The 12,101-nt window shown below is 39.3% G+C and overlaps 1 protein-coding gene across 4 annotated transcripts; it reads left to right on the top strand.

Moving 5' to 3' along the window:
* Positions 1-5,242: 5,242 nt before the first annotated feature.
* Positions 5,243-11,828, top strand: RPS24 (ribosomal protein S24). 4 transcript variants are annotated; one of them, XM_044662794.1, is made up of 7 exons: positions 5,243-5,470; positions 7,129-7,194; positions 7,305-7,514; positions 8,843-8,953; positions 9,599-9,616; positions 11,325-11,346; positions 11,735-11,828. In XM_044662794.1, the coding sequence occupies exons 1-5, from the start codon at positions 5,258-5,260 to the stop codon at positions 9,602-9,604; spliced, it is 606 nt and encodes a 201-aa protein (XP_044518729.1). In that variant the 5' UTR covers positions 5,243-5,257; the 3' UTR covers positions 9,605-9,616; positions 11,325-11,346; positions 11,735-11,828. The 4 variants fall into 4 exon arrangements, with proteins under 4 accessions (XP_044518729.1, XP_044518730.1, XP_044518727.1 ...); XM_044662795.1 differs by lacking the exon at positions 9,599-9,616; XM_044662792.1 differs by lacking the exons at positions 9,599-9,616; positions 11,325-11,346.
* The last annotated feature ends 273 nt before the right edge of the window (positions 11,829-12,101 follow it).

The following is a 12,101-nucleotide window of genomic DNA, read 5'->3' as shown; positions in this document are numbered from 1 at the left end:
GGCCGCCCGGCTACTGCTCCGGGAAACTCCTAGGGCAGGGGATGCCGGAGCTGGAGAAGGTAGGGAGGGCGGGTCGGCCGCACGCGGAGACCCGGCTCGGCTCGGCCTGGCTCACTCCGATGCCTTCGTAGCCAGAGACCCACCTCGGCTTCCGTAGCGGGGACGGCCCAGAGACCACTTCCTCTTCCGGCAGCAGAGCGAGAGAGGTTTGGGGCGCCGCTATCGGCTCCTCCTTTGCAGCGCCACGTGGTGGCGCCTCCGAGGAAGTGCAGCCACAGCACTCCCTGGTTCTCCCAGAAACCAGGCGTAGGAGTGCCGCCACTGCAAGAGGGGCGGTTCCCTCAAAGCGGAAGCCATCCAACCCAAGCCAATCAACTCAACTCAATCTAAGCCAATCTAATCAACATTTATCCTAGTATGTACCAGGCCAGTGCTAAGTGCTGGGGATACAATTAATAAAATAAAAGGCAGTTTCCTTCTCAAAATTTATTCTAGTATGTGTCAGGTCAGTGCTAAGTGCTGGGGATACAATTAATAAAATAAAAGGCAGTTTCCTTCTCAAAATTTATTCTAGTATGTGTCAGGCCAGTGCTAAGTGCTGGGGATACAATTAATAAAATAAAAGGCAGTTTCCTTCTCAAAATGCACTTTCCCTCGCAAACTGTAACTACTAGAACTTCGCCCTTTCAATTATTTATTCTTATTTGTGTATTGGAAGGCTTTTGATAATACCTGGCACCCAGCACGATAAAACAAATACTTTAATCTTAAATTAGGAAAGCATTTTCCCTGATAATAATAGCCAGCCTGCCAAGTTTGACAAAACACTTTGCAAATTATCTCTAATATTCTTGGGTCAATCAACTTACTGACTGATTGGGCCTGCTGATGAAACCCTTTAGAGAAGTGGATTCTCAGTAACCTGTAGTAACACAGCCAGGAAAAGGCTGAGGTGGGATTCAGACCTAGATCTTCCAGGTTCCATATCATTGCTTTCCTATGGCTATTCCTATTGCTAGGATAAAAAAAAATTTTTTTTAAAGACCAGAAAAAAAAAAGAAAAAGCTGAACCCAATTCCATTAGGAAGTTAAGAGCCAAGCAAACTAAAATATGAATTAGAATGAAAAAAAATCTTCATTACTGTTTTTTTATCAAGAAGGGCTTTCTGGTCTACTGAGCAAACCAGGCACTGTTCTCTTGGAATAGCTGCTTTTTTTTTTTATTTTTTTTTTTATTTTTTAAATAAACCCCTTTTGGCTTAGAATCAATAATGTGTATTAGTTCCTTGGCAGAAGAGCAGTAAGGGCTAGGTAGTGGGAGTTAAGTGACTTGCCTAGGGTCATACACAATATTGATTCTAAGTCAAAAGATAAGGGTTTAAGGCATATTTCCCAAAACGAAAGGGTTCTATGTTCTTTCTGGGTTTCAGGGTCAGAGTAGCTCTGGTTTAACTCTTTTAAGAGAGCATGCTCCAGCCATTCTGACAGAAATGCTATTTAACCACCATTATTCAGAATCTCATTCTTGTCCCTTATTCTAATCACCAACTCCTTCCTCCTGTAATTAATTACCTTCTCTTCTTGGCTCTCCATCTATCCTGATTTTCCCGTTTCCCTCTTCCAATGCATTCCACTGTTTCCTCATTCTATTAGTCACCAACTCCCTCATATCTTCAAACTGTGCAACCAATGTTTCATCTGCTTTCTGACCTAACTTTTCTGCTGAGGACACGTATGCCTTGTAAACTTTCTCCACTTGTGAACATTTTCTTCTCTCATTTCCCTTATCACCCCATACACAGAGCCAGGAGGAGGGGTGGACATAAATGATTCCTTGTTTCCCACTTTTTGTCCTTATCAAAGACCCAACCCTATCACACCAATCAATTTCTTCCATTCAATTTTTGTTTTGCTATGTACCCATCTAGGATCCCCATATTCCACTTTAATGTCTTCTGAGTAGGGATATTAGAATCCATTGCCCTTCTGCAACTTTCAAACCACCTATGAACCATCATCCCTTAGTGTTATTCATTTATTTCAGTCCTTTCCAGCTCATTTGACAGATGAGGAAACTGAGGCAAATAGGGTTAAGTGACTTGCCCAGGGTCACATAGCTAGGATATCTGGATGCCAGATTTGAACTCAACTCAGGAAGAGGAAAGGCCTGGTGTTCTATCCGCTGTACTACTTAGCTACCCTAAAGGACTATAAAGAGAAAAATTAAAGAGTACTTACATCTCTTTCCTCAAGGCATCTGGATTCAGCAAAGCCTGACCTCCATTGTATTGATCAGAACAGCTAAATCTTTCACAGTTGATTATCATTATTATTTGTATTATCATTGTTATTATGTAAGATGTTCTGCAGGTTCTGCTCATTTCACTTTTCATCAGTTCTTCCCAGGCTTTTTTGAAACGATCCCCTTGTTCAGTCATTCCCCATTTGAAGAGTATTCTTTCAATTTTCAAGTATTTGCCACCACTAAAAGAGCTGTTATAAATGTTTTTGTGTGTATGGGTCCTTTTCCTTTTCCCATTCTGTCTGTTTCAAACCCTTTTTTCCATTCCTTTAGGCACCAATTCAAAAAATTCCAACTCCACCTTCATTCTTCCACATACATTTCATTTTTAAAAATGCTTCATTTTTTGATTAAGGAAAATTTATTTTCTCCTTTAAAAAGGAAAAAAGAAGAGTAAAATCTCTGTAACAAATATGCAGATAAACATGTAAATTTCCATGCTACCTTTTGAATTTGATTTATGCCTCCAAAGCAGAACTCATCTTTTTTTAAAAAATGAACTGAACTTTCTTACTTTCTGAATTTCCCCATTTCTGTTGAATGTACTGTCATCCTTCCAGTCACTCAAGCTTTCAACCTCAGTCATCCTTGACCCTTCCCTCTCCCATCCTTCCTATCTAATCAATTGCTGAGTCTTGCTCATTCTATCTCCAAGTTGCTTCTAGCATCCATCCCTGTGGGAAGCCAATAAGAAAAATAGCCTCAAATAGATAAAAAGCTGAGATTTATCTTTTTGACCCCTTTTATGATCCATTCCCTTTCTTATTGAAAAGTATTGTGGCCTTATTGAAAAGTTTTAAGCTCTTAGCAAACCAGTAGTCAAGAGGTTAACATTCTTCCCCTTTGGTCAGAAATGCAGCCAAGGCCAAAACCTTAGTTTTAGCTGGGGCATTTTGCCCCTGAGAAAAGTATTCTCAGACTTAGCTTGCTGATAATCACACAGCTGAAGGTCCAGCCTGGTTCTTATCTTCACCTTGAAGTTTCTGAGGTTTCGGTGTGTTGTCTAAACTACTTGCAATGTCTACAGAGCTGTAAAACTCTCTCTGAGCTTGTGGGTGAAAGGGAGTTTGAATTTTCATATATAATAAACTTGTGACTCAATGGCGCTTCGGAGAAGCAGCTATGAGTTAACAGTCAAGATTGTCTCCTGTGTCCTGTTATTTTCTTATCAACTAAGCTGCCCTTATCAGAGATGATAAATAGAGCTTGACACATCCCCTTCTATTCACTCTGAAGGTTGTTGCCCCAGTTCAGGACCTCTTCATTTCTCATCTGAACTATTGCAATATTCTCTGTCTCTGTTTCTCTCTCTCTCTCTCTCTCTCTCTCTCTCTCTCTCTCTCTCTCTCTCTCTCTCTCCTTTCTAATCTATCCTCCACACAACACTGTCCTTGATATTCCTAAAGTCCAGTTTTGAATATGCCATTTCCCTACTCAGTAAACAAGTAGTTCCCTTACCTCAGATCAAAGGAGGATTTCTTGGATATTCTCATCCTTTGTTCCCTTGTAAAAGCCTTTAAAATTCAGCTACACTGGTCTACTTGATGTAGATTCCATCCTCCATCTCTTTTGCATGGGGCTGGCTCCCATGCCTGAAATGCTCACTCTCTTTCACCCAGCTTCCTACCCTTTCCGGGTAAAGACCCAACTCAGACTCCCCCTCTGTTGAAGGCTTTTTCTGGTCTCCCTTTCAGTTGCTTTCTGATATTATCTTCCATCTATTTATATACTATATACCCAGTTATTTTCATGCTTGCCTTCCCCACTAGAATGTAAACTTCTTGAGGGCAAGGATTGTATTTTGACTTTCTTTGAATTCTTGGTATATATATATAGCACAGTGTCTGTCATACAATAATTTTTTTAACCCATACCATCTGTCTTAGAATCAATACTGTTGACTGGTTCCAAAGGAGATGGGTAAGGACTAGCTAATGGGGGTTAAGTGATTTGTCCAGGGTCACATAGCGAGGAAGCAGTCTGAGATCGCATTTGAACCCAAGACCTCCCATCTCTAGGCTTGGCTCTCTACCCACTGAGTCACCCAGCTACTTCCAATAAATTAAAAAACAACAAAACAACAAAACTTAAAAAAAAAAGCAGTTCTTTTCTTCATTGGATTTTTTTTTTTGCCTCTTTTACCAAACTGTAAATTAAAAAAACAAAACACCTTACCTTCTGTCTTAAAATTGTTAGAAGTATTGGTTCCAAGCCAGAAGAGTATTAAGGGCTGGCATTGAGGGTTAAGTGATTGCCATACAAATTTTTTTTTAAACCTTTACTTTTTTCTTAGAATCAACACTGTACATTGGCTCCAAGGCAAAAATAGCTGTAAGGGCTGGATAATGGGGGTTAAGTGACTTGCCCAAGGTCACACAGCAAGGAAGTGTTTGCTGCCATATATGAACCTAGGTTCTCTGGGCTCCAGGCATAGTGCTCTAATGAATAAACTCTTAATTAATGCTTTTTTACTGTTGAATGACAGGCATAGACTCCAACCTACACTTTCAGGTCCATTATTATATTACTTCCCCTCTACCTGTAATAAATAAAACTGGACTTTGTGCATTAATGGAGAGACTCCCCAATCTAGAAGTGTTCTATCATGTAAATGAACAGGTGAATATATGGAGAAGTTCACGTGGTTTGGTTGAAAGAGACCAGAGCTCGTAGGGTTTAAGGAGGCGGAGCTTTTGGTATTTTCAGTCAGGCTTTATCATGGGCAGCTTCAATCCCTGGGATCCTCACCTTCTCGGAGTTCCATGAAGACAGGAAGTGTTCCCTTAACTTGGCCTCAGAAAAAGAGAGGAAGGAGCTTTCATTGGGGTTCAAGAAAGGAAACGGGCAGGGAAGAAGGAGGGCGGTCTTTGGCCATTTTCAATCAGGCAATTCTAAGGGAAGCTCCCAAAGTCTAAGACCCTCCTTTTCCGCCGGGGTCCTTGGGCGAGCTTTGATATGATTGGTTCTTCCTTCTCGCGGCCCTTTCCCTCTCCTGCTGCTCGAGGAGCCGGCCGCCACCATGGTGAGTCTTCCTGGGGTCTAGACGCCATCCGTCTCGCATCCGCGCCATCCCTCGGCTCGGCTCTCGACTCTCTTCTCAGCCCGTCTTCTGGAAGCTTCTTGTCCGCTCCGATGTTGAAACTAGCCGGGAACCGCGCTCCAAGAGCGGCGAGTTGTGGGCAGAAGGGGCGCGGGGCCGGGCCGGGCTGGTTCGGGGCCTAGGGAGCGGCGGGAGGGGAGGATGGGGAAGGGAGGCCGGGGCTTCAACCTAGTCTGTAGGCTACTGTGCGCGCTCCTCAGTTGTCTTATGCGTAAAATGGGGACAACTCTCCGTGGGGGTGGGTGGGAGTGAGGCTCGAATAAACAGGAGTAAAGTCCCGCATGGATGACAGTTGTGATTAGCGGCTTCTTTAGGGGGAGCCTTCCCGCAGAGGTATCGGAGCACCGGGTTGTCTCAACTGGATGAGGCCAAACCCAAGTTTTTCCTGATCCTTTAGAGCCAGCGATACTCCTTAGCAGCTTCATGGGGAATCTGAAGGGAATTCAATCGTGGCCAGGCTTTCTGTGGATTCATGGTCGCTCTATTAGGCTCCCTTGTTCTACGAATTTGAAAGTTAGAAGGGACCCCTGGACACATGTAATGCAAAGTGTTTTGAACTCTTGACTCCCAGTGAAATAAATGCTTATTTCGTTATGCTGTCTATTATCATTACTCTTCCTGCACCGTAAACATTTTTCACTTTTGTATCCTTAGTGCCTAGCATAGAGCCTGGGAGGTAAGTCGCACTAAGTAATGCAATCAATTGGCTAGACATTTTGCCTTTCTTTTATTTAAACTTCGTACACTGCCATTAGAATGGTGTTTGGGAGTCAGTATCTCAAAGCCTTAAGAAATTAGCTTCCTTCATTTTATTTGTTTTTGCTACCGTACTGACATGCAATGCAAAGAGATTTTCCTTTTTTTGTAAATTTTCACATTTCCTACATATTTTCCCCATTTCCCCTGTTCTAATTCTTCCGAGGCAACTAGCCTTTAAAAAAAAGAACTTAAAAACTCCTGTTGTGATAGAATTAATGATTTAGGATGGCTTTGAATTTAACATATTTCCTAAAAGTTTTTATGGGCCTATAATTAAAAAAAAAAAACAAAAAAACCAACCGTTATTGCCAGTCTTAAACAATACTGTGTATTGAATCTAAGGCAGAAAATTAGTAAAGGGTACAATTGGGTTAAGTAACTTGCCCCGGGTCATTCCACTAAGAATTGTCTGAGGCCAGATTTGAACCTTCCATCTCTAAGCCTGCTTCTCAGTCTACTGAGCCACCAGCTGCCCCCTGGCCCATAACTCTTGTGTGTCAGAAGCTCCATTGGGTTAAAAGGGAAAGTCTCACAATTTTAAAATCATGGAACACTGTATTGCAAAGGCTCTGTGTGGAAAATAAGATCCCCGAATGATATGGCAACTAGATTTCCCAATTCTGTAGAGCACACTTTAAGTTCTAGCTTACTGATAATGCTTTTGTAATGTTACTTTTAGGAAAGAATTTTCACTCAGAATAACAGTCTCCACTGTAATCTGTGAAGGGAGAAAGCTAGGGGCTGGGCTACAGGACCAAAAAATCAGAGCAAGGAGATTTCCTCCATCATCAATCTTAACTTCCACTTAGACTTTAATGGGGCTCTTAGAGACTAACTGACTTATTAACCTTTATCACAGCCAATTTCTGTATGTCAGGCTGGTCTTGAACTTAGGTCTTGATTCTGAAGTTTTTATTACATTGAGCTTTTTCCTAATTTTTCTTAATTGTCCAAATTACATTTGCAGAATGACACTGTAACCATCAGAACCAGGAAGTTCATGACAAACAGACTTCTGCAACGTAAACAGATGGTAAGAATATTAGTATCAGTCGTCAGGCTTGATATATATTTTTTAACTTTAATATCTTATGCTGAACTTTTTATATGAAAATCTAATTAATGAATAAATTCCTTTTTAAGGTCATAGATGTTCTTCATCCTGGAAAGGCCACAGTACCTAAGACTGAAATTAGAGAAAAACTGGCCAAGATGTACAAAACAACTCCAGATGTCATTTTCGTCTTTGGATTCAGAACCCATTTTGGTGGTGGCAAAACAACAGGCTTTGGCATGATTTATGATTCCCTTGACTATGCAAAGAAAAATGAACCAAAGCACAGACTTGCAAGGGTAGGTAGTTTGTACTTGAGTGGTATTATCATTTTTTACTCTTACATTTTATCTTTAGAATCACTACTGTGTATTGGTTCTAAAACAGAAGGGTAGTAAGAGGTAGGCAATGGGGGTTAAGTGACTTGCCCAGGGTCACAATAGGATGGCCAAATTTGAAGCCAGGACTTCCTGTCTCTAGATCTAACTCTCAGTCCACTGAGCAACCTAGCTTCCCTCTGTGACTGGTCATGATTATTATCATTATTATTTTAAACCCTTGCCTTCTCTTAAAATTATTTCTATGTATTAGTTCCAAAGCAAAAGAGTGGTATGGATTAGGCTGTGGGGGTTAAGTTAAGGATGTTTACAGGAAGGCCAGATTTGAAACCAGAACCTCCTGTCTCTAGGCCTGGCTCTATCCACTAGTTGCTCCACCTCTTCCCCCAACCTGGCTGAGTTGTAGTGGAGCAACAAAAATTTTCAGCCATATAAAGGAGTTCCTGTTAAAAGCAAACTCCTATCCATAAGTGATTCCATTCTATCCTATCTTTTCTAGCAGATTGCCCTTTTCTATTACCCCCCTCCCTCCAGTCTTCAATTTCTCCTTGTCTCTTAACTATTTTCTTCTTGTTGCCTACAAATATGCTCATGTTTCTTCCACCCTCAAAAAACCCATTTGACCTATCTTTCCTTGCTGTCTTCCTATATCTTCCTTGCCACTAATCTTGAAAAGGTTGTCTATAGTTACAGTCAGTGCCTCTTTGCTTTCTTCTTGCTCTCAACTCTATAGCCTGGCTTCCTACATTGTCATTCAGCTGAAACTTCTACAAATACATATGTCTCAGCTGAATTTTCATTGATCTTGTCTATGGAATTTTTCATTTCTGCCTTCCGGGCTTCAAGTCTCAGCTAAAATCACACCTACTGCAAGAAACCATCTAATATCAGTGTCATAATTTTGCTAGCCAGATGTTATGAAGATACTCGAGATGAATAAAATGGCAGGTGGTACAACTAGAGTAGATTTTGTCTCCCCAAAATTATGAAATCTAGATGTTCAGAATCAATATTTGAAGTAAAATTTCATGACTGCATAAAATAGTGGGGTTATGCATTCCTTTTAACTTCAAGGGTGTCAAGATTTTTTTTTTGGTTTTTTTTTAATGGAAGTAGTGACCAATAAGACAATCATTCATTCTACAATGAAGCACACTGGTTAAGACTGGTCTGGCTGTGGGTGAGATGGAATAAGAGCACCTTTAAGGAGCTTGCTATCTAGAAGTAGAGAGTTCAGAAACATTATTGGATAGTATGTTCATTTGGATATTCTTTTTTTTTTTTTTTAGCATGGCCTGTATGAGAAGAAAAAGACATCAAGAAAGCAGCGAAAGGAACGAAAAAACAGAATGAAGAAAGTCAGGGGTACTGCAAAGGCAAACGTCGGTGCTGGCAAAAAGGTAGAGTATATTGAGGGAAGAATCCTAATGAAAATAAATGTAATAAAATGTAATGTAAATAAAGTGGTATTTTAGAAGGGAGGGTTTTTTTCATTGAATAACCTTTTTTACTATTTCCCTCCTACTTTTTCTGGATAACAGAAGGTAATATTTTTAAGAAGCTATACAGTAGAATGCCTTTTGGTAGCTTAGCTTTGCTACACTATAAATTGGTAGTTTGGGTTCTACGGTGATTCACTTATACTGATCCTAGCTTCTTGGAAATCTGAATTTAAAAAACCTCCCTTATTTAGGTCCTGTTTATATATTCATCATTAAGGGCAGGCAGCACTTGTTCTTTAGGACTTAATCAGGTCTTTAAAATTGCTGCCTGCCCAAGGCACAATATATTTGAATCAACGTGATGCCTACCTCCCTAGAAGGGCTGGAGAATTAGTCCTTGTATTAAGTTTGCTAGGTTACTTTTCAGTTCCCCATGAAATCGTGTCTCCTGCTGATAGCTTTATAATATTTTCTAAGCAACTTAGAAGAGTCCAAATGATGATGGTGGGTTGTTAAAGGGTTAAACAAGTGCTTCTGCAACTTTTAGTGGTAACCTTTTCTTTTGCCTTCCTTTCATACTTTCTTGGATTTCTTGTTCATCAGAAATGAAGTGTCTGGCAGGTACTGAATTTGAACACAGCGTGATGATTGTAGAGACTGCATCACACTCAAATTTTGTTTCTGCTTTGCATGTCTGCTTTGGACTTTGGAGTTGTATGGTATTCTGTAGTGCAGAATACCATGCTTTAGAAGAAGAGTAATTAACAACCAAAGAAATAGGAACTGATTATCTTTGTTCCTGAAATGCATGTAATTTTTGGAATAACCCAGTAGAGGAAGGGGTGGTACCTCAGAATAAGACTGCTATTTAATTTGCACTTGGGGAAATGCATTATAGAAAGAATTATTTTTTGTCCATTTAATTTGTCAACATTTTAAGTGACCTACCACAAAGGAAATATACAGTGACTACTTCGAGTTGCTTTCCAAATGGAAAAGCAACTTTAGTGATTTTTTTTTTTCTTATCAACCTTTTTGTCTGGTTAATTTCAGGTGTCTCTTATGGAAAGAGAACTTTAGTAGATAGAAGAGGATTTTTTTTTGAAGTTTATTGAAAGTGTTCTTACTCCAATAAAGTTGGAGTTTGTCAAATATTTTTGTACATCCTTGGTTGTTGGCAAATTTTAAAAATCCTGTAAACATCCTCAACATTAAAAATACTTTTGTGTTTAGTTTCTTGGTGACATCAAATAAGGACCAATAAGCATTTTGAAGTCACTTCCTAGTGCTTCATTTGCTTCTTCAAAAACAAGCCAGGAATGGTGGGGGCAGCTGGGTAGCTCAGTGGAGTGAGAGCCAAGCCTAGAGACGGGAGGTCCTAGGTTCAAATCCGGCCTCAGACACTTCCCAGCTGTGTGACCCTGGGCAAGTCACTTGACCCCCATTGCCTACCCTTACCACTCTTCCACCTATAAGTCAATACACAGAAGTTAAGGGTTTAAAATAAAAAAAAAAACAAGCCAGGAATGGAAAAACATTAAGTCATAATTAGCCCCTTTAACATAACATTGAAAGATTTAACACATCCAGTTTATCTTTCCAATTCAGATGCCTACCTTGATTGTGCTGACATTTTGTCAGAAAGATTACATGATTTTTGATATCCCTGGCCATTTGTTTACACTGATAGGAGAAGTTAAGAGATCAGGAACAATTCAGTGTCAGTAGTGGGAACTCTATGAAAGACTTTAGAAAGCACCTATACCAATTGTTTCCAGCCAATTGTAAAGGGTGGTAGAATTTTACCTTGAGCAGCTAAATTCTGTTTTTACTGTTTTCTTCCTCTAGGTATGTCAGTTACAATCTTTTGAAAGGAAATTGCATGAGAATGTAAATGTAACTCCAAGTTCAGTGTGCTATAATTTATGGTTCTGGTCCTCAAGTCAGTTTATATTGTTGACCATAGAATGTCACCTAGAGTACTTGCACTTGGTCTAAACCAGCATCGGATTTAGAAGTCCAGATTATCACAATTCCTAGGTATAATGAATGAGCTTTTCATTTTGAGATGATCAGTCACTAGTTACCTATTTATTTATGTGGAATCCAGTGGTGATTGGGACTGTCTTCCCACAAGTGGAAAGATTAAAATCATTGTCTAGAAATAAGAATTAACTGATGTGCGTACTATATGAAAAGCTAAAGAAAACTAAGGTATTTGATTGCATGCACTTACATGCAGATCATTTTGTTTTTGGAGTTTGGAAGTAACTATTAATGACACTTTTTCTTTCCTTTATCTTTCTCCCTCCTGCTGCCACTGATTCAGTGAGCTGGAGATTTCATAACAGGTATAATTAAAGCTTTTTGTTTAGATGAGTAGTCTTTAGAAACTGATATGCCAGTTTAGAGAAGCATGTGCATTAGGAAGTAGAGGAATTTTTTTTTGGAAGAGCCCTTATGGCATCTTTTTTTTTTTTCATTATGGCATCTTTTTTTTTAAGCATCTTAACATTCAAAAACTAAACCTTTATAGTAGTTTTAAAAAATATAAGCCATAGATTGGAACGTATTAAAATTAACATTCACTTAACTTGTTATACTGTTACATTGAATATTGACCAAAATAACCCATGTTCTTGATTTACTAATAAAACATGTTTTGCATGGATATTTTATTTAATTGCCAACTTGAAATCTTAGTAACTGACTTTAGTATATTTTACTTTTTATTTACAGAAGGAATAAAAGGCACGCACTATGGATGGTGTTTATCTGTGAAGATAATATGGATTTTTTCATCAGAGCATAAATAAACCTTGTACACACTTCAGTTGTTTGAAATCTTGGTGAATTTCGTATAATAACTTGAAATTGGGTAGAATCTGTTACAGACTACTTATCACAAATTTTGTTATACTAAAAAATTTATATACACCAGTTTTTACTCACAAGATGATAGGGCAGTGTCAACATTTAATCAGATTTTTAAGTGCTAGTTGTCCCAAGCACTCTAAGGATATGAATTAAAGAGTGACCATCCAAGTGTTTTACTGCCTACCAGATAGTAGGGCAGTGATAGTGAACCTTTTAGAGATGGAGTGCT

Source organism: Gracilinanus agilis, chromosome 2 (genome assembly GCF_016433145.1).
Source record: "Gracilinanus agilis isolate LMUSP501 chromosome 2, AgileGrace, whole genome shotgun sequence".
Lineage (NCBI taxonomy): Eukaryota > Metazoa > Chordata > Mammalia > Didelphimorphia > Didelphidae > Gracilinanus > Gracilinanus agilis.
The sequence above is the reverse complement of the archived record's forward strand: the minus strand, read 5'-3'. Positions and strand labels throughout refer to the sequence as shown.

Coding starts and splice junctions, on each gene's coding strand:
- RPS24 (XM_044662792.1), top strand. CDS start 5,258: ATGATTGGTTCTTCCTTCTCGCGGCCCTTTCCCTCTCCTGCTGCTCGA. Junction 7,195..7,304: donor TTCTGCAACGTAAACAGATG/GTAAGAATATTA, acceptor TTCCTTTTTAAG/GTCATAGATGTTCTTCATCC. Junction 7,515..8,842: donor CAAAGCACAGACTTGCAAGG/GTAGGTAGTTTG, acceptor TTTTTTTTTTAG/CATGGCCTGTATGAGAAGAA.